The sequence below is a fragment of the Amia ocellicauda genome, chromosome 4 (genome assembly GCF_036373705.1).
Source record: "Amia ocellicauda isolate fAmiCal2 chromosome 4, fAmiCal2.hap1, whole genome shotgun sequence".
Classification (NCBI taxonomy): domain Eukaryota; kingdom Metazoa; phylum Chordata; class Actinopteri; order Amiiformes; family Amiidae; genus Amia; species Amia ocellicauda.
Window position 1 is genome coordinate 1,979,647 of NC_089853.1, and position 22,396 is coordinate 2,002,042.

Sequence of the window (22,396 nt, forward strand, 5' to 3'; positions counted from 1 at the left end):
TACAAGTTTATAATGCAGATGTGATGCTTATTCTGTCATATATATATATATAGTTCATGTATATGTAATGGAGATATTCTAAATATAAACATGCTTAAGCCATACTTATTGCAGTGAAGGTGTTTTCTTCAGGTTTTAGAAAGGTTTAGTGCAGTTAGTTCAATAAAATGTTTTAAATATAGTACAAATTGCACCACCTTGTGTCATATTTATACAGTGTGGTTATGGCGCATTTCTGTCCTCCATTTCCCCCAGATATCACTCAGTACTGAATTAATCCGTCTCCATCTACTGATCTGCTAAACCGCACTCATGAGCTATCTTAATAGCGTCCAAATTGATCTCAAGCCAAACTACTTAAGCATTTATTTATTTAATTTATTGAAGTTGAAACAAAATGTTAAAAATAATAATAAGATAATATTATATGTATAAGATAATTGTGAAATTCAAGAGTTCATTGTTTTATGTGCAGATCCTATACATTGGCTTTATTAGTTATATTGCAGCCTGAAGGTACTCTTTAAAGACGCACTTAAAATAAAAAAATAAAAAATAAATAAAAATAAAACTTGATCAAACCTGAAATGTCTAGGTGTCTTTATGACTCATAAACGTGTTAATCAAGTTAGTCTTACAAACAGGCAGCCTAAATGTTATGTCTGGCAGCTGAAAATAATGTCAAGAGTCAGCTGGAATTGAAGATTGCATTGCTTATGTACTGTATTATATTAACGACTGATGAAATGCGCCCCAGCTATGTAACCGAAATCCATATGAATACCAGGCACTTTATAGGCCTAGTAAGATTATTTATTTGATTGTTTGTTTAATTATTTATGATGGTGACGTACTATTTCACATTCAGCACTGCCTCATGTTTCCTGTACTTACCCTCCAAAAAATAATTATGAAGATGAAGGGAAACAGAGACTTCTTACCCTACCTAGAACAAACCATCACTGATTTGCTCACTCATCTACTAAATCCTACTGGTGGCACATGGGTGCTGTCGGGTGAAGTTTTATTTGCTCTCTTCGTATGTTTTCTAAGAAGGATATTACAGGAATTGTGTGCTTACGTACAACATTTGCATTGGTAATACAAACATCAGTTTATGATGCAGATCAGCAGATCTACTCTTTTGTCTTTATGCAGAAAATATACATATAATAGGTGTTTCCTTGTGCATCTTTTAATAGAGGAAACAAGCCTGTGTGTACTTTATTATATTATATGATATGAATGACTAAAATGCTCTCCATCTATGTAACTGCAATGCATATATAAATCAGGCACCTTACAGGCTTAGTAAGATTATTGATTGATTGATCGATCGATCGATCATCGTTTCCAGCACTGCCTCATGTGTGCTGTTGCCCCCCCGCCTCAGCGAGGATGTGCTGCGTAGACGGCGCTGCCGGGGCGGGGTGGCTCGGGCTCGATTAGCTGTCCTGCGCGCTGAGCCGCTGGCTGATCGACGCTGTGGCGGAGCTGTGGCGCACAGAGCTGGGCTGCGGAGTTACTGGAGAGCCGACGAGACGAGCCCTGCGCGCACAGGCCCATTATTTCAGGTACGACGACACGTTTTCTAGTGCACTTTCCCCGCGTCTGCGGCGATGTGCGCGCATGTCCAGCTGCTCCCGTCTTCGTTGCGGCGGTTGAGCCGCGGGGCCGTGTTTCCAGGAAGTGGCTGCTCTCGCAGCCCGCCGGCCTCGCTGGCGCCTCGCTGCCCGCTGTGAAGACGCGAGGCCGGGTGTGGGTCCGGCTCTGCCTCGCCGGGCCGGGATGTAAAATCCGTGCGTTTCGTCGGGGGTTTCGGAAACGTGCGAGACCGGCGGTGCGCAGGGCTGCCGCAGGCGGCGGGTGAGCTGTGCAGACGGAGCCGTGGCGCACTGCAAATCACCCGCTGCGCTCCGTAGCAGCCTTTGTGTGCAAATCCAGTGCAATATAAAACTAATATAATATAAAGTTCCAGCGCCAGGGTGTAACTTCAGGCGTGTGGCCGTGGCAGGCTTTGCTTAATTAAGGTAATGGGCTTTCCTTAGTTACTTTCTCTTTATGCCCTCATGTTTGATGTGCTTTTCATTTATTAAACCTGCATTAAAAGCGAAGATCAGTTGGTTCTGCTGGAATTGATTCTCCTCGGTCAGTTAAGCCTAGTAGTGATTCTTTTTTGTGACACTGCGATTTCTTTAAGCTTAGTTGTGTCGGAGTCAGGATTGATTGTGTGGCTAAACACGCATATTTCTGGGATGCACAGATTGTCAGTTTGAGAGTCTGACTGCGTGCTGGTTGTGCGCAGTTGTGCGCAGATCTGCGCGGAGAGCGATGACGTGCGCAGGCGGCTCCGGTCTCTCCCGCAGCTCCGGCTCGGGTCACTGCGGCTCCACCGCAGCTCAAAGCCCGCGTCTCCTGTATGTGGTTTAAAAATAAAGATGCACATTTTCATTGCGACATTAAGTTTCAATCTCAATGTAATGCATTGATCAGATTATAATCTGCAGTACTAATTTTAGACTTTTTACATTTTTTTAAAATGTATTTATTTTGGAAACGCGTGCATTTATTACTTGGTTTATGTAATCCCATTTCATCGACCTTGGACATTAAATCCGACGAAGTGTTATAGACTTATAGAAGCAGTTGTTCACATTTTCTAAGCAGGGGGATTATCTTTTCATTGGCTGATTGACTGGGTTACGTCTGTAACATACCCTGTGCTTGCATAGCGCTTCCTATAGCGAGTCTGGCCCGGGAGTCATTTGTGTTGTAGGGATTGTTGAATTGTTTAATTCTGGTATCGTGTCCCCACCTTCATTTTCCAAGCAATAGACGTTTTAAGACGTTGTAAATGAAATGTACATTTTATGCAAATTACCTCCAATAACTAGTTGATAAGAATGAACTAATTCTGTATATGCCCATATGTGTATCTTTATATTTATTTTAGGGACACCACCTTGAAGAATTTCTGTAATAGTGTCAACTTTTTACAGGGATTTTTTTTTTTTTTTTTTTTTTTTTTAATGTTCTTGTTCAAAATGCAGGGCTCCAGAGTATCAGGAGCCCTCTTAACTATTAACTTTTGCATTATTTTTGAGGCAGTTATGCAAGAGTGGGTGTGGGGGTCTAGGTCAATGGTTCGAATTCTGAATTACTTAAAACTTGGGGTTATTGATAGCTTGATAGTTCTGAAGATGCTATGCTAGTTTGAGTTTTATGAATGACTGTTGTTATCCAGCGATTAAATGAGATTCTGTCTTAATATGTCAATGTCAAAATACATCAGCTTTTTGGACTTAAGGACTTAATGTATAACACCTAGCCTATCAAAAGTATTGGGTAGTATTTCGGAAGTGTTTTCACAAAACATAATTTACTTTATTAAAAAACAAAAACACAACAACAACAAAAAAAAGTTTGCAACCTCAACATGTTTCTCCTTGTGTTTTCATGTCTGTGTGTGGCTTCCCTGACCTTTAAAGTTAATCAGGCTGATGTCTTTGTGTTACTGGCTTAAATGGTTTCTACTGTAACCGTGATAGTGACCGGTTTTGTTACACTTTTAAATGTGAATTACAGTCCTTGCTCTCTCATCCGTGTTATCTGTTGATTCAGAATTAGAATGACAAATTGTCCTCAACTGCGACCAATGTAATATTCAAATAAGCATTGCGTTCTGATGTTAAGACCTGTGTGAGATACTGAAATAATACAAATGTCAGTGTTGTGAGTATGCTCCTTCTGTCTGCCCTAAATTTAATACAATACTGTATTTTTATAAATAGCTTCCATAAATTAAATGAATAAGGAATTAATATTTTATATCTTTCTCGGTCAGTTACCTCCTTCTCAGATGAAATGTAAAGCGAGATGATCCTTTTGAGGCGTGCTAGGACCTCTGTTATCAAAATATATTGTCAGAATCTTCCAGAGGTGCCCATTTGATTGTTTCACTTGAGACAAAGGTGTGTTACATTCATCCTGAGATGATACCATATATGTTATTTCCACACCAAAAGAACTGCTGAGCTGCGTATGGAATTCAAGCCCAGTTTTAGGCCTCCGTCAGTTGAAAATAACTGACCCTGGACTTAATAACAAAGAAAGAGCCTACATAAGCCTAGCTGCTGTTACCATGAGAGTCCCAGGTGACACTCGTTAGCATAGTGTTACACCACTGCTGATTGTCTACTGTAAGTCCAGATCAGTCAGATGTATTTCTTTTACCTCAAAGCCAGTCACTGTTTGTTTAATCCCTTTATTGGACCTCATCTGTAATGTGTCAATCTCATTAAGGAGCAGGAATTGACATTTGTTTATATTGATTTTCGTTTTTTGCGATGGAGCGCGTTTCATCATTTGGACTGCAGTCCTTATTGCTTGCTAGGGACATTTTTGTAACATTTTAGGGCACTTTGTCTGAAAATCATATCTTTGGAAAATGTCAGAAGGAGGTGAATTTTTTAAAGCGATATCAATTCATTTAGGTTTGAATATCTGGCAGCCCTTCTTGGATTGTCCCAGAGGAGAAGATCCATTGAGATTAATAGTTACACAGTGTCTTCCATCAATAAATAATGCAGATATAAATGACAGAGTACTACAAGCAGTCAAGGGGCATCTGCTTACCTCTGCCAGCTGGTCTGGAGCCATGAAATGCAGTGCTTTTCTCTGCTTTAAGTCAAGGCAGTGTACAAGCCCCGAGTCCCTTTGCAGTAGTGTAGTGCTGGAAGTATACTGTCACTCATTAATATTTGATTGCTCTTTTGGTTGTTTTGTGCCATGTTGCATAGTATTGAATGCTACCTCACTCTTACTGTAGTAACCAATCACTAAAAGGGTGTTTTGTTAATCATGATTGGATTCCTGCATTCTTCATGGGAAAATCCTTCATATTAGGTGTACAAAACCATAGATGTCATGCATATTGCAAGAAAAATCATTACAGGACTAAATTACAGGACAATTATTTTCCAGATTTTTACAGAAAACATTTCCTTATGTAATGTTTTAATATTATTAAAGCTATATACATATTTGTTCTTGTGTTTATATACACCAAATATATTATCAAAGGCCTGTCTATCTTTTGTTTTCATTCAGCATATCTCCAGCCTCTTGTACGTTTTCACAACAGTCTTTTTTGCTGAGGCTTGGAATTGGCATGTATATGATCCCCACTGCTGTTGTGACTTGGCAGGAAAGTGTTATGCAGTAAAACAATGTCAACTGTATTGACCAAAATGACAGTGCGAAAATAGCACTACAGTACCTGCAAATGTCTGCATCTCATGCAGGACACGGACAGCTGTTTACAACCACTACCAACCTATACCTTGAACTACTGTAACCAGGATTGTTTGTTTTGTAAGCTAGCTTTTGTTTCTTTAGCATTCATCTGTTCCATCTAAAATGTATACATTGTCTTTGAAACAGAAAACTGGATTAGACACTTCAGGATTTCATAGTTTTGAATGCATGTAACAATTTGAGGATGGTAAAATATCTTCACATGACTGTTCAATAAAACTGTGAAGCTCAGCAGAAGAGTCCTGACGAAAGCAAAACTGCTTCTTAAGAATAGTCAGCGAGCTTTACTAAAATGGTTGCCGTAAGTTTAGAAGTCCAGATATAGGTGTTTTAAATGTCTTTAGTGATGGTTCTGGAAGTGGTTTTTAGTGTATATTTATGTTGTACTAGTTGGTTGCTATCTTGTCTTGTCATCTTGGTGGGTTGTTTTACAACCATGTGAAATGATAACAACAAATAAAGCATTTTCATTATTCTTAATTTCTAAAATAGTCTCTAGTGGAATGTTACTGATTATTTAATGTTAACTTTTTTTTCCATGTTATTAAACTGATCCGACGCAAAACAAACCGAAGGGATTAGGAATGCCTGTTTGGTTCAGTCAGATTAATCAACCCAGAACTAAATCGTAATGGAAAATTGAAATAAAATAGCTGCCTTATTACATGCGAAAAGCTGGATAACAAAAGTAAATACATTGTTCCTGTAAATTCTGTAAAGATGATTGCAACATTCAATTCAAACCATTGCAGTCACTAAATATAATATTCTTAAAATGCATTTCTCGTGTGTAGTTAAATCAGTTTTCTGAACCTCATCCAAAGCTTTTTTTACTTTTAGATCCTGATATTTTACTAGTCAGCATGACAGTGCGTTAAATGCAATAACCACTTATAAACAATGTAAAGTTCACAAGCCTTTTGAAGGAGAGATGGTTTTACTGCTTTATATAGCACCACCCTCTTGAAATGTCAGGATCTGTGCTGCGTTTGTTGGAAAATATCAAGTTAAAATGTCATCAGTTAACTACAGTTATGTAATGTCTTTGGAAGATGTTTTTTATTTTATTAATCATTTTACATACAAGAAAGTTGAGTTAAAAAGCTTGTGCTATTTTTTTTTTTCTTCAATTTAGGCACTTGCTACACTCACTCAGTAACTCTAGAGCAGGTGTCTCCAACCCTGTTCCTGGAGAGCCTCTATCCTAGCCCCTGGAAGGATTTCATTTTGATCAAGTTAAGCAGTTTTTTTTTAGTAAATTCAGTCGTTTATAAACCATTGGAGCAATTGTCTGAATACATTCAGCCTATGAATGCAAGAGCTTTCTTGGTTGACTTGCTTCATTGGTTAATAACTCGCTTGTGTTCCTTGTCTTTAGAAATTGCTGATTTAGGGTGACCTATAAAACAAAGTGATAGAGGATCTCCAGAGCTAGAGTTGGGGACCACTGCTCTAGACGGTACTAGACAAGCTGAATTTCCAGGACATTCCCTCTGTAAGACTTTGTCTTTTGCATGCTGCAAGTTTGTTTTGTATTGCATGAATTTATTAAAAATAAAATGTATTTACACTGACTGTTATCTGTGTTTTCCCACTCCATCTAAACTGGGATTATCAGCAAGTCAGAGATGAACTTCAAGTAATCAGTAGCTGGCCTGCCTGCTTAGTGGTAATATTATAATATACTACCATAGTTGTTCATGTTTTATTTGTATATAGCTCTAATTCGGAAAGTGCTTTACAGGTACAGTAGGCAGGAGGGAGTTCATTCATAGTCTACTTACTTTATGCAGTTATTCTGGCTGGGAAAAGGATAATTCGAGTGGGAATAAAAACAGAATTACATGATGATTTATTTAATTTGCATACCATTTCGATGCAGTCAGTGCTTGAGGCTTTTATACACCGATCAGCCATAACATTATGACCACTGACAGGTGAAGTGAATAACACTGATAATCTTATCATGGCACCTGTCAGTGGGTGGGATATATTAGGCAGCAAGTGAGCATTTTGTCCTCAAAGTTGATGTGTTAGAAGCAGGAAAAATGGGCAGCGTAAGGATCTGAGCGACTTTGACAAGGGCCAAATTGTGATGGCTAGACGACTGGGTCAGAGCATCTCCAAAACTGCAGCTCTTGTGTGGTGTTCCCGGTCTGCAGTGGTCAGTACCTATCAAAAGTGGTCCAAGGAAGGAAAAGCGGTGAACCGGTGACAGGGTCATGGGCGGCCAAGGCTCATTGATGCACGTGGGGAGCGAAGGCTGGACCGTGTGGTCCGATCCAACAGACGAGCTACTGTAGCTCAAATTGCTGAAAAAGTGAATGCTGGTTCTGATAGAAAGGTGTCAGAACACACAGTGCATCGCAATTTGTTGCGTATGGGGCTGCGTAGCCGCAGACCAGTCGGGGTGCCCATGCTGACCCCTGTCCACTGCCGAAAGCGCCTACAATGGGCACAGCTAACGTCTTGGTGACAGATACCACAGCACACCTTCAGAGGTCTAGTGGAGTCCATGCCTTGACGGGTCAGGGCTGTTTTGGCAGCAAAAGGGGGACCTACACAATATTAGGCAGGTGGTCATAATGTTATGGCTGATCGGTGTATATTGTCTATTCTGAAGTGAACAGTGAATTATGTTACTCGTGTTATTTTGTTGTTTCTGTCTCTCCCCCCTTCAGGAGTAATACAGGCTCTCAAGGAACAGGATGGTGTCAATTCCTAAATACTATGAGGGGAAGAACGTTCTCATCACAGGAGCCACTGGCTTCATGGGCAAAGTCCTGCTGGAGAAGCTGCTGCGATCCTGTCCGGCTGTCAGCACAGTGTACGTGCTGGTCCGGCAGAAAGCGGGCCAGGCTCCTGCAGCCCGCATCGCCGAGATGGTCAACTGCAAGGTAGGCAGGAGTAGAAGAAAAATTGAGTGTTTACAGTAGGTTAACACAAATTACATTTTCTTTTTCTTGGCTATATGGGTATTTCAGTGCTGCTTGCAGCTGTTCTGGATTGCTGTGTTTGCACAAATCACAAAACACCTGACTGTATTTTCTGTGGGAATAAAGCAATATCTCATTGATCTGTTCCACTGTTAGGTGCCTTGCTTTAATTAAATGTCGAATGTGCGCCAGTTGTACTGTGGGCATTTTACTGCAATTGTTAAATATACCAAGTTACACAGTTGAAGTATCTTCTATAATTATACCTTTTCATATATCTGTTGTGTCTCAGCTGTTCGACCGGTTGAGGGATGAGCAGCCAAACTTCCCAGAGAAAATTGTTGCAGTGAGTAGTGATCTGACGCAGCCTGAACTTGACCTGAGCAAAGAAGACCAAGAGAAGCTCGCCGACTGCATTAACATAGTCTTCCACTGTGCTGCAACTGTCCGATTCAATGAGCCGCTGAAGTGAGTAATTGTAATCACTTTCTGCTATGGTACCATTTTACACAGCATGACAAGACAATGCTACAAGATAGCCTGCAGCAGAGGTTCCCACCCATTTCACTACATTATAACCATTTCGCCTTTTTTTGCAGAGCACAGTTGTATTCTACTAAAAGCTGCTTCCTTTTATGCGTCTTGTCTCTGATTCCCTTGTTTAAAATCCAAAATAAGTTTTTTTTTTTTTTTTTTAATTGCCCAACAAAGGTTCTAGGGGATTTATTCATGTACTTACATTTTTCACACCCACCACCTAACTTGATTAACCTAATTTGATGCATCTAAAGGAGTAATTCTGAAGCATATGGATTGCTCTTTTTTTCTTCGTACTCCAATATTCATTTGATTTACATTTCCTTTTGTAGAGATGCGGTGCAGCTGAATGTCCTGGCTACCCAACAACTCATTGCCCTGGCTCACAGAATGAAAAACCTTGAGGTTCTCATCCATGTGTCAACGGCTTATGCAAACTGCAACCGAAAGCTGATTGAGGAAGTAGTCTACCCTCCTCCAGTAGATTATAAGAAGCTAATCGACTCTTTGGAGTAAGTTGAAATGTTTTCCCTGCCTTGTTCATTGAAGAGATTTTACATAAACACATTTTCTATTTCTCCCCCCCCCTAACCCTAACCCTAACCCCCCCCCCCTATAAAATTGTTCTTCACTCAATATGCAGCATGTGAAGCTTTGTTTTAAAAGCAGTCCGTCACTGTTGTATCTTCAGTTGTGATCTGTTGTTTATACATTTCCTTTGCCAAAACGGTTTCTGAAGGGGACGTGTCAGAGCTGGGAATGGAGGAAGTATTTTAAAGTGTTTTACATCTCCTTTTCATATCAAGTATGTTGATTTAAGTGCACTGGCCTTTCTGTGTTTGCTGATGCTCTAAAGTTGCAGTTCAAAGATTTAACCACTTCAATTTATTTATTTTATTATATGATTGCTGTTCTATATTTTTTTAGTTTTGTGGTTAAAACCAATTACACAGATGCAGACCATATATGTTCATTTTGTTTGCTTTTCTTTTGCTTGTTTCTTTTGCTCTTATGGAATGACGTGACATTCATCAGTAAGTTGATGTATCCTTGCTTTACTGTCAAGTAGATCTACTAGATTTTTAGGCTATTGTAGCTAAATCTTGTTTCTTGTTTTGGTCCCAGCACACAGAGATCTACTGAAAATAAGTATAAGTATTAAAGAACCTAGATCTACTTTATTGTTTACAGTTGGTTTTGCATTCACAAAGATTGAATCGGGTACTTAATACTTCATAAAAAAATAAATACACAATACCAATGTAATTTTAATGTAACAATCATTGAATTGATAAGCTTAAAGCTTGTTTTGATTGTTTTTGGCCACACTCACCTCTGTTTCATGAGGGACTACATATTGTCTTCAGTAGAATCCCTTTTAGATGCACAGTAGCACTTTAAACTTAATTTAGCAACACTATTAATTATAGACATTGCAGCTAACCAAGACATTTGAATTTGTTACTGTCCTGTTTTACCTTTTCAAACTCTTACATTACTCTGAAGTCTATTAAAAGTCTTTCCATTATCGTTATAACAAATCAATATTCAAGCCACTTCAGAAAATAATCAAAACTGCTTACATGATTGAAAGAGATGGTTTTACATGGTAGAAATCCATCAGCGGTAAACAATCTTGGTTGAGCGCCAGTGCTTCCCCCCCCCCCAGTCCCCCCCCTGACCAATCTTCTTTCTCTGTCTTGCTAAATTTGCAAAGGATTGCAGCTGTGGTTTTAAAGAATGAAATGTGAAATTCTTTAAAGGTTCTTAATTTTATTGGCTTACATATTTCCCAGATTTAATTCCATTTAAAAAAAAAAAAAATGTAGCCATGTAATATTAATCTCCGTAATAATTCAATACTTCTTGTTTTCAGGTGGATGGATGATAAACTAATTAACGAAATTACACCAAAACTTATTGGCGAAAGGCCTAACACTTACACCTATACAAAAGCTCTGGCAGAATATGTTGTTCAGCAGGAATGTGGGAACCTGAATGTGGCAATCATTAGACCCTCTATTGTGGGGGCGAGCTGGAAGGAGCCATTTCCGGTACGTATACTGAAGAAAATTGGGGGGGGGAAAGCACAATTTACATTTAATAAACCAAATGAACAGGTTCTTACTATAACTCTTAACACAATCTATGTAAAATACAACTTGCTGTCGTAGGCAATTTAGCTGGAGGAAACAAAATTTGAAAGTGTTGACACATCAACTGTGTGTCAGCATCAGGAAAAGGAAATGTACAATTATAGTGCAGTGATAAAACCCCACGATGTAGGCTTACTTACAGACCAATTTAACTCTTATTTTTGCCCTCGGTGTTTATTTACCCCAGTCCAGCCTTCTCTGGGATACAAGGGAAGCCATCCATTGCCCGAAATGGATGGCAATCTGACATTTGTCTACCAAGAAGGACTGCATTAGAGCACTAAAGAAACGCAACATTTTAAATGTTGCATCTATTCTTTAATCCATATTGATTGTCCCAGACAATGTACATGAAACATGCTTGAATAAGATTTTATTTTAGGCAATGGGATTACTGGGAAATCCCCACTGACTCTAAACTTGAAAAGATGGAAAGTTCCTTCGTTGTGCATGATGCACAATGTGAGAAGTTGACGCAGGATTTTGCATATCTTGTTTGGTATTTGTGTTTCTGTATAGCACCCTTTAATGACTGCATGTTATTACAGGCATGCCATGTTGGAGATCTGAGAAACTTTTTTTTTTTTTCCTCTCTATTATAGGGTTGGATTGATAATTTCAATGGACCTAGTGGAATATTCATTGCTGTGAGTATGTTGTTTGGCTCTCGTATGGTCTTCTTCCCCCTCTTTGTCTTAGAGGTTTCAGTTAAGAGAACTTTAGTTAAATCATTCTTTGGAAGTTTTTCAGCAGTTTGAATGGGTCTTAATTCTTTTCATTCAAGAATGCCAACAATGTCCTTGAAATGGCTGATTTTGCAGTACTGTGTTGCTTGTAGGCTGGTAAAGGAATCCTTCGTACGATGAGGGCCTCTAACAATGCAGTGGCAGACCTGGTCCCAGTGGACGTGGTCATCAATACCACACTGGCTGCGGCCTGGTACTCTGGAGTTCACAGATACACCAGGTGATTATTAAACCTTTATTCTTAACTGTTTGAGCCTAAAACATCTAACACCCCAAAACTAAAGAGGGCTCAAGAGCTTATAAAATATACTACCCTTAACTTAATTCATATGAGTCACAAACTAAATGAACATTATCTTGTATACAGCATATTAATAATGGACTATAGTGATATTTTAATATTTGTTAAGTTTAAATAAATGTTTAAATGTGAAATGACAGTGCTGTATATACTTTGCTTTCCCATGAAGCAAATATTTAATTTACAAAAAATTGAATGCCTTCCTGTCCACCGAGAAGATGTTTCCGTAATATTGCACAATGCTAGTATAATGGTAAATGCAAGGCCTTGCTGTAATGTGCAATTTTGCTTGTCTTTGTAGACCCAGAAGTGTGCTTGTGTACAACTGCACTACAGGAGGCGTTAACCCTTTTCACTGGGGTGAAGTCGGTATGGAAACATTTTCATCTACAATTTTGAAAGAAAAGAATATAAACTAGATTAATGAGTAACTAACAAAGTTATCCAATACAACAAAGGAAAACAATTAAATTGTCATGGCCATTGCATTGGATGTAAACTTCCATATGGTTATGGATCACTTTTAATGAGTGTGAATCTGTAATTATGAATCCTTAATTTAAAAAACAAAAAACAAATAGAGATGTAGTTTCCAGCTCACACCAACACCCAGTTTCAAATTTGTCCCACAAGAGAGTGAAGGACAGTGCAGGCCTGTGAGAGCCATGTCTCGGCCATCTGCTCCTTTCACCTGGTCTGCATAAATTGCTTACACAGTGAGAGGAAACTGCTGAGTTACATTTCCAGATGGCTTTCTGTGTGTTCTTAGTCAGGTATGCTATAGCAATCAAATAAATAAACTATTCTTTTAATTTCCCTGCTTTACACTTGAGTTTCTTGTGGAGACCTGTGAATGGGATTTTATCTTGAGGTTTCACTCAAGACTCATCGGCATCGTAGCACCAAGTGCAGAATGTTCCAGGAGGTCCCACTTTTTGTAGTTGGTGTATACAATTGCTCTCCCATTTAAGGGCTGTAAAGCTTTTGGCTGAGACTCTTTTGCAGTACAAATAGGTCAATTCCTTTTAGAAACCTAAAAGCTTCTAATTATTTATTTTCCCAGAGGCTTTGAACAATCGCATCGTTAGTTCAAATGAAAGGTCCTATTCAAATAAGTGAGTTATTATTTGTACCTAGTCGGATCTTGTTCTTGGTGTTCCCTGAATGACCCTTAAAAAATACTTGTTAAAGAATGCTACGTAATGTTTAATGTTGTTGCTCTACAGAGCTTTTTTCTCACTCAAACTATTCCTAGCAGTGAGGGTGTGAAGTCCATTGTATGTTAGAGATTCAAACCTCTGCATTTACTTGAATATTATTGCCCTGCTTTAAACAATGACTCAACGTGTTTTATGCTTAACAATATGAAGTGCAATCTTTTTTTTTTTTTTTTTCTCCAAACTTGAGGCTAGAGATACTTTGAAAACTTTATACTATTGCAACATTTTTCTCTCTTAGAGTACCATGTTATATCCACTTTCAAGAGGAATCCTCTCGAGCAGGCCTTCAGACGGCCCAATGTTAATCTCACATCCAATCACCTTATCTATCAGTACTGGATTGCTGTAAGCCATAAGGCACCAGCATTCCTATATGATCTCTACCTCAGGATAACAGGAAGAACACCAAGGTAAATGTGACTTGCTTAGCCCACTGTTGTATTATCCTTTCAGCCCATTTGCCCTTCCAGTGCAGTCCAATGTTGTTGTATTCATGTGTCTGATGATGCATAGGGGTAAGGATGTATAACCACAAGGATGAACAATGTCTCTGAATTGGGCAGATAACACTGCCAAAAGAGACCAAATCCTCTTTTGAAGGATCAGCTTCCTACAGGTGGTGTGACAATCCACTTGCCATGGTTCTGCATTCTTACCTGTATGGCCTGTTTTTTTTTTTGTTTTTTTTTAAATCTGTTCATGTTTAAAGCTCTGATATATTTTTTCTGCAGAGTATTATGTAAATGTGTCCTTCAAGATGAACCCCTTAGAACAGGCTTTCAGGCGCCCCAATGTTAACCTCCGGTCCAACCCCTTTACGAATCAGTACTGGACCACAGTCAGTCACACAGTGCCTGCACTACTCTATGACGGGTATCTAAGGTTGACAGGTCAGAAACCCCGGTAAGGTGAACAGTGCTGCAGTCCACCCTGGTGCTGGTTTTGTAGTGGTGGAGGAGGCAAGCAAAGATTGCTTGACTTCATGGCATTGGACTTGGCATCATGCTGTTAACACTGCTGTGAAATGACGCATGGGAATGGTTTCGCTTCCTAAGAGAGAGCATGTCGAATATGGCTTTGTCGTCCGATAATTAAACTAATGCATTGTGGGAATAGAACTGGACAAAGAACCATAATCTCCCACGAAGTAACTAAAACCATGCAGTTGAATTGTTTTGCATTGAGTGTGATCAGATTGAACTTTGGTGATGCAAATTAATGCCATTTCATTCCCCGTGTTGGTTCTGTTGGGTCAAAGTAACACAGAAGCCATTCCTTAAGTAAGCCATGCCATCAAGTCTTCAGGCGTGACCTCAAAACTATCTGCTACAGTGCCATTCTCCTCCTCTTTCAATCTGGCACTGTTCTGAGGGACTTGCATATTCTTCAGTAGGGTTTGACTGATACAGGATACCAAGCATTTGATAATATTGGCTGGTTTCCCGATTTTTATTGGCCTTCTATATTTTTTTGGACCAATACCAGAGACTTTGTTTGTACAGAGGACACCATCTTGGTTTAGCTACCTTTTCAATTAATGTTCACCGACTACGCCTAAGATTATTAAGAAAGGAAAAATCGATTGGCCACAGAAGAGATTCCTACTTCTTGGTTTTAATACATTTTTATGTACAGGAAAGCATTTGACTTTGACTAATATATGTAAAATCTATGTCTTGCTTATTATTTGTCGGGTTCAAGTGTATTGCTTTTTTGAGTTATTCATGAAACCCATGCAAAATTGCGCACTAAGAATGAAAAGCTTTTAATAGTATCTGAAAAAAGAAACCAGTTTATAGTGAAGTCTTAGCTATCGAATATCTAGGAAAAAATTGTTTTCTTTGGAATTACAGTAGTACTGTTAACATTAATTGTATTATAATTATAGAACTGCTATAGAAAGACGTTAAATTAATTTGTCTCTGAATCTGACTTGAACAAAGGAAATTCACTTGATGAAATCCATTCTCTGGTTAAGGAATGACGCACTATTTAATAAAATGTGCTGCAGTATATTTGAAGGTGGCAGCACCATATGGGAATAACAGTTGTTTATCATGAGTACTTTAAAAACTGATTGCCTGTTTAACTTGTGAAACCCTGCATTTCAGATTTAGGTACTAGAGTTAAGTGAGAAGTGTCTTGTAGAAAGTGGTATCAGTCCAACCTTATTCTTAAGAAAGCAAATGATTTTCAAGCATGTTGGCAATCTGTTGGCCGCCCTCAATGAAAAGAGCGCTGATTGATATGAAAAATCAGTTGTCCATGGCAAGGCAAACCTATATCTCGATCACAATTTGCAGCAATCAACAGCTCCCATTGTCTTTAGTTACATTTTTCTAATCACCTCTAGATAGAAACATAGGCCCAAATGTAGTAATTTAAAACCTGACAATGCATTCTAAATTATAATAACTAAGCAGAGCAAACATGAAGGATGAATGTTTTCAGGGATGCTGTTTTGTTAACTCATGTCCCCTCGTTTGTATTGCATTGTTTGAATGTGTACATCATTTTCCCCCCCCATCCTCCCTTCATGCTCTGCCCCCCTCTTGAAATGTAAGGGATTGGTCACCTTTCAAAAGAAATAACACGCATTGAAAAGGGGGGCTTTTGAGTAGAGTTTGCTGATTTGGAAGGACTAGAAAAATGTTCACATTGTTTCATTACAATCATTTCACAGATGTTTGCAGTTTAGTATTATTTGTAACTGAGGTCCATGAGAATGGGAGTGTATTTTGGAGGGGAAGTGAACAAGGAAAGTGTATTTTGCCAATCAAATTAACATGCGTCTTAAATAAATCAGTGGCATTTTAGCATAAAATATGAGTACATTTGAAATGGTTCACTTTCTCTCCAACTTTTTACAGGTCTTCCTGTTTCCACTGGACATGGTGTATATGTTTCTTAAGCATAGTGTCACTTTATATGTAGTCTTGGACATGAAAACACAGATGTCAAGTTGGGACAGGAATACCTTGAGCATTGATTTGTATTTGTTTTCTGAAGGCTGTATGTAAAACTGACTAGCTCCAGTAAACCAGTCCAGCTTTATAATATTTACTAGCATAAAAAGCTCTTTTTAAAAATAAATAAAATAGCTGTGCACCTCCTGTCTGTTTCAATTTTCAAAATACTGGATTCACTGTTATTGAATATAGTATTCTCCATGGTGATTTTTTTTGTAGTTGAAGTAAACGCTCTAGTAAACTATCATATTTTTTCCCCCCATTTTTCCTAAATAATAGTTTTTTTTGTTTTTTTTTTAATGGTTTGCAATTTACCAGCATTTCAGTTGTTCTGTGTGTGACTATATTTAGTTCTTACATTTTAAAAACTCCCAATTCTGTATTTCTTAAACATAACAGACATTGATTTGCACACTAATTACATAACTTTGCCATTTTTGCATTTGAGACTTGACAGCTGTGTGCGCAATAGATTTCACCTCCTTACCATAGGCAAGTCAACGCTTTGATTCCTGTCATGGCAAGCACATTTTAGGAGCGTCTTAACAGAATCCAGTATGTTTAGAAGATGGTGCAGAATTGTTTGTAGATTTTATATAGCTATTTAAAAGACATCCACCCTGGATTGGTGAAATGGAGAATTGGGGTGTTCGCTTTGTTACTGTTTATGATGCATTTTGCTTCTGTGTAACTTGACATGATCTAGAATGATGAAAACGATCACCCGCCTCCACAAAGCCATGATGCTGCTGGAATATTTCACCAGCCACTCCTGGGTGTGGAACACTGAGAACACCACCATGCTTCTGAACCAGCTGAACACGGAGGACAAGAAGGTACGTAAACTTGTGAACCTTTTTTATGTGTCCCTTCCTTTCAAATCACAATGCTAGAGAGCTCTAAGTCTGTCTGCATGTAGAACTTTTATACTCAAATACATATGAAGTTACAACAAATGACAGTTGCAAATGTGAAATGTTGTTGGTCTCTAATGCATAATTAGACGCCTCGCGTGAGTGACCACTTCTTGGACAATCGAGAAATTCACAAATTGCATATAAAGGGGCTTGTTTTATATGAATGGAATCATTGTGTCTGAAGGCAGCCGAGTCTGTGGACTGTGCAAAATCTGCATTGAACTATGGGTTGCATTTATTTGTATAATTAAATGCTCAGTGTTTGAAAGAAAAACGCTTTTTTTTTTTTTTATACTCGAACAAGTGGTTATTTTGTAATCTGAACGTTACACAAACATTGTGGAATATAGATGTTGAAGATTTTGAAAATCTGAAATCTTTATTAATTCCAGCTTTGGGGAGGGGAGGTGGGGGTGGAATTAAACAGATACCTTGTCTGAATATATATTCATGTTCAAACACATTTTTAAACCAGATACTTTTATAAAGCATTATGAGTTGCAGATTGTCCTTATAGAACAAGATTCCACCTGGGAATTCCATGGACGCTGATGTTTGTGCCTTTGACATTTTTAATTTCCATAACAAATCTTATTTTCTTGTTCAGGTTTTTAACTTCGATGTCAGGCAGTTACACTGGGCTGAGTACATGGAGAATTATTGCATGGGAACCAAAAAATATGTGCTGAATGAAGAGCTCTCTGGACTTCCTGCAGCACGGAAACATCTGAACAAGTAAGCGGTCATACACTTTGTCTGGTTCAACATGATCATATACTTAATGAAAACAAAGCAGGAAAACCTAAAGTGTTGAATATCTTCCACTGGGAAAATTTGGTAAAATAATATATAGTTTACATTTCACAATATAGTGGTTATGGTGTATATCAAGATATTTTAACCCACTGTTATTTTGGAACTGAAGACCAAAATATTAAGTGTGGCGTTGGATGAAATGGCACCATTTAATTATACTCAGCCGACTCGGTACGTACTGCTTACCAACAGACTCCTATGTGTGGGATCGGTATTGGATTTGTAATTAATTTGGTCTCTCTTGCAGCATTGTCAGTGTAGAATCTCAGATCTTTCACAGCAAAATGTGAAAGGTCTGCGTTTGTGTGTTGTATATCTCTAATCAGTCATTTTCTATTTCCCCCTCCTCTTTATCTTTCAGACTGAGAAACATCCGGTATGCTTTCAATACCATCTTGGTGGTCTTGATTTGGAGGGTGTTTATTGCACGGTCACAGATGGCGAGAAACATCTGGTATTTCGTGGTCAGTCTGTGCTTCAAGTTTTTGTCCTACTTTCGAGCATCCAGTACCATGAGGTACTAAGAAGAGCCACACTATGCCACCCTGATAGCTATGCATTTGATCGAATGCTTTACAAAGCCCGGATGTCGGTGTCGGTATCGTCTGTATACTGACAATGTGACATTTCATTTTTTCTGTGTTATCTGTATTTCTATGTAAGTTATAACTTGACCTTCAGCATTACATGTAGAAAACACAATTTGGAGTAAACTTTAAGGTCCTGGAAGTGCCCTGTAACCTATTTATCAGTGTCCTGGCAACATAAGTATAGGTGTAAACCTGAATACTGAATTTACAGTATTTACAGAAGTGTGGACTTCAGGAAACAACTTTCATTTTCATAAGCGTGAAGTACAAAGCTGCTTTGCTGAAGGTGGCAGTGGTCCCTGTTCTCCACCCTCTCGTTTCTCCACGGGATTGGGGTTGCTGATGGCAATATATTTCGGTTCCAATTTCTGTGTGTAACCGAAACGTACTGTGGATGAGATGCATGAGTCAGTGCCTAAATATGGAGTCAGCCTTTTTCGTTGATTTTGTTTGCTTTTCCATGTATTCCAATATTTTTATATATTATTTTGCTTTGTCCATTGTTTTCACAGCTTGGTGACAATTTTAAAGCTCTATTTAAACCACCACCTAAACATTTCTCTATTTAACAATCCCAATTCCTTCAATCCTCCAAATTAATCTTCCCAATTTACCATGATTTTCTTTTCTTATAATTCTGGGCAATTTCACCAAACGTATTGAAACGCACGACCATAGATCTTATAGCAGAGTTGCTCGGGTTACACAGCTGTTACTAAGCAAAATAATTTTGTCTTGATTTCCCTTGTTTTTATTTAGAGATCAGTAACCCCCATCTCCTGCAAGTGATTAGTTCAAGCTGCTTTATTGTGGGCATTTAGTCTTCTCTTTGCAAATTCGGACTTGATCCAAAATCCCAGGAAGCGTCTGTATCCGCTCCCTGATTCAGTCATCTTCAAAGCACTTAACTAGAACATCGAAGCACAGATTGAGAGCATTTCGTTAAACATTGATTGACAGAAGAAATATTACCTTCCCCTGTTTCATTACATTTAATTGTCTGTCACATTTATATTGCCCCCTCATTAATATGAGTAGTGGTGATGGTTACATGTTTATTTGAAGTTTGAGACCATTTGTAGTGGCATTTTTAGCTTTTACTCTCCATGTTTACCTTCCTCTTACTCAATGTACATAGTCAAAAATCATAGAATGGAAGTTTGGTCTTTTTTCATATTTGTGAGCGTTTCACTTTGTAATACTCTGGAAGAGGGAATATTGGGCTTTGTCCTCCCATTTTAATGTACTTATGATATATTGCAAAAGCAGAGCTTTCATTTACTTGTTCTAACAATGATATAAAACTAGTCTGGGTATGTGTAGATGCTAAAAGACATTTGAAAGGTGTGTGAAATGTGCCTGATTTTATTTTATTTTTTCTGATGTTAAAAACAAAACAAAAAAAACAGATCTATGTTTTCTAACCGGTTTGTGTAAAACTCTATTTAGGTAGTTACGAATCAACTTTAAAATTAGAGAGGTTTGTTCAAAAGCTGAGTTATAGAAGAAACTTTTATTTTTGTGCTTAGAAAAATATGAAGTGATGTATTTATTTACAAAAAGGAAAAAAAAATGTTCAAGTAAACTATAAGAACAAACTTGTTGGAAGATTCCTATACCCTCTTCATTAAGAGCCAGTTCTTATTTTCAGATACTGTACATCTGCAGCTTAACCACATCTACAGAATATGTAACACCATGTAGATCAGTTGTTTCATAACATTCATTATATCAATTTATTTGCGATCCTGTTTGAGATGTTTTTTCTTTGATTAATGGTAACTTTTCTAGACCTCCTAAAGCTAGTGTTTCAGAATGTAAATACTACTCTACTTCCTCAGCCTAAATATTTGCACAACTGAAGAAAAAAAAAATGCTCAAAGCTAACTACTGTGTAATTTCCGAATGGCAATTAATTTGCATATTCAGAATATTGTTGATCCATCAATATACATTTTTTTTTTCCTGAAGTATAATGTCATTTTTGTGTATTTAGTTATAAGATGGGGGACCATATCTGAAAGGGATGCAAGAATCATTTCCAGTCAAATAACTTTCTTCTTTCAGTTTCCCCATATTATTTTGCCAGTGTAAAATAATTTCAGAGTTAAAAACCATAAACGTGCAATCCTCCAGGCAGTAACGATTTGACCCTGTTGGAAGCTTTATCGAAGACGAAACAATGATTTGATACCTTTTGCATTGAAAGCATTGTTGTTCCCTTGGTATAACTGAGCGAACCTGCACATTTTTAATTCTCTCAAGAAATTAGATTGTGATTTGGTAAACTGTAAATCCCAACTGATTTGTCTTTACATCCCATTAAGAATCAACCATGAAAAGTAGCTGTAATTTGGAGTTTTCCCCAAAGCTAATACTAGTATCCAAAAATAGAGGGCATTACACATGTGTATTAAACACTAAAATCTGATCTGTATTTTTTCTTTTCAGTAAGTGTTTTTTTCTTGTGGGGTGGGGGTGAGGACGGGGGTGTTAAGTATGGTTTAACCCTATTTTGCTTGCAAAGTGGTTGTAATATGTTGTTCTTGCCCCAGTACAGTATAGGTATCCTGCCTAATTTATTACTGTGTAGTGCCCAAATCATTTAATGAATGTATCCCCCTTTTGTTTTTGCTGTGTACACAATTCAACTGCAATAGAAAAGCTCTGGTTTGCCATCTTTAGTGATGTAAAATGGGTAAATAAAAAGAGACTATTGCTGGACCTTCATTGTTAATGGAAAATTTATGGGTGCCTTTGTTTGTAAACCAAAAAAAATAAAATAAAAACTTAGCAAAATCCCTGTTTTGTTTATGCTGTTTTGATTTTCTCTAGCTTACATATGAACTTAGTTGCCTTGATGTTTTGTTTAAAACTATTGCTTAGTATAATATATCATTTTAATAATGTTCAAATAACCATATATAGAAATGTAGTCAAAAGATGTGATTCAAATATCTCTGTATAATGGATATTTTGTACACCTTTATAGTTGAATTGCAGCTTATGGCATCAAGTTGACCCATTGTATGAGGCCAGTATTTAATAGCATTTAATGATTGAATCATAATGAGCAAGTGTTGATTTTCACGATTTATTTATTTTTTAACTGATTTATTATGTTCAATTTTGAAGGGTTTTAATTTATGTACTTCAGGTAAGTGTTGTAATCGCGGTCTTGTCAGCACGTTCACAAAGTACTCGCTCTACTGATGAGTTTGTTCACAGTCAGTCAAAAAAGAGAACGCATGCTGAAAGTAAGAGGCAAGGGTTAGTTAACATATTTGAACTGTATGAGGGACTTGGCCTTTATAGTTCCTGAAGTGAATTATTAATCTGTCCTTTAAAATAAATACAACATGTCATTGTATATTTGGATAGCGTTTGATTTAAAGTTTTTACTTCTGAGTACTCTCTTTAAAAAGGCACACAAAACCGAATGTATTCCCATACGACACTTCTCAATGCTAAAAATAAACGTGTTCGGGGGAATTTGTATTCACTTGCCAATAATTCACACTGCATGTTAAGAGATGGCATTTGTTCCATTGAATGAGCTGCCGAGGTCATCCCTGTCAAAGTGGAACACATCTGTGGATTAAACGAATCTTTTGAGCTTTGATTCGGAGTACGTTCATTCTTGAAATGCTGTATGAATATACATACGTGGTTTGGGTTTCTCGAACACTCTCCTCTCAGAGATGGGTTGCAAAACAGTGTCGGCAAAGGGTGCCACACGTCTTCCAAAGGTACCCCAGATGTATTAATTCAGATTTCAGAGTTCAGGTGAAGACTCCCTAGCCTGCCGACTCATTCATCACTGAGGATGTGGGGATGGATGACTGGTGGTGTTCATTAAAATACAAGTGTTTTGAAAAATTAATACAGGGGC

At 37.9% G+C, this 22,396-nt stretch overlaps 1 protein-coding gene across 4 annotated transcripts; it reads left to right on the forward strand.

Moving 5' to 3' along the window:
* The first annotated feature begins 1,442 nt into the window (after nt 1-1,442).
* far1 (fatty acyl CoA reductase 1) lies at nt 1,443-21,305 on the forward strand. Of its 4 annotated transcripts, none has more exons than XM_066700451.1 (13): nt 1,443-1,574; nt 6,695-6,811; nt 7,998-8,213; nt 8,545-8,720; nt 9,122-9,301; nt 10,666-10,843; nt 11,548-11,592; nt 11,784-11,911; nt 12,294-12,361; nt 13,451-13,622; nt 16,888-17,017; nt 17,706-17,833; nt 18,276-21,305. In XM_066700451.1, exons 3-13 carry the CDS (start codon nt 8,025-8,027, stop codon nt 18,436-18,438), a joined length of 1,557 nt encoding a protein of 518 aa, XP_066556548.1. In that variant the 5' UTR covers nt 1,443-1,574; nt 6,695-6,811; nt 7,998-8,024; the 3' UTR covers nt 18,439-21,305. The 4 variants fall into 4 exon arrangements, with proteins under 4 accessions (XP_066556548.1, XP_066556549.1, XP_066556550.1 ...); XM_066700453.1 differs by lacking the exon at nt 1,443-1,574 and adding an exon at nt 1,710-2,030; XM_066700452.1 differs by lacking the exon at nt 6,695-6,811.
* Nucleotides 21,306-22,396: the final 1,091 nt, after the last annotated feature.

Bases quoted from the DNA above. Each gene is read 5' to 3' on its own strand.
- far1 (XM_066700451.1), top strand. From the start codon at position 8,025: ATGGTGTCAATTCCTAAATACTATGAGGGGAAGAACGTTCTCATCACA. The intron at 11,593-11,783 runs GTGAGTATGTTG...TGTTGCTTGTAG, and splicing joins CTAGTGGAATATTCATTGCT to GCTGGTAAAGGAATCCTTCG. The intron at 17,018-17,705 runs GTACGTAAACTT...TTTCTTGTTCAG, and splicing joins TGAACACGGAGGACAAGAAG to GTTTTTAACTTCGATGTCAG.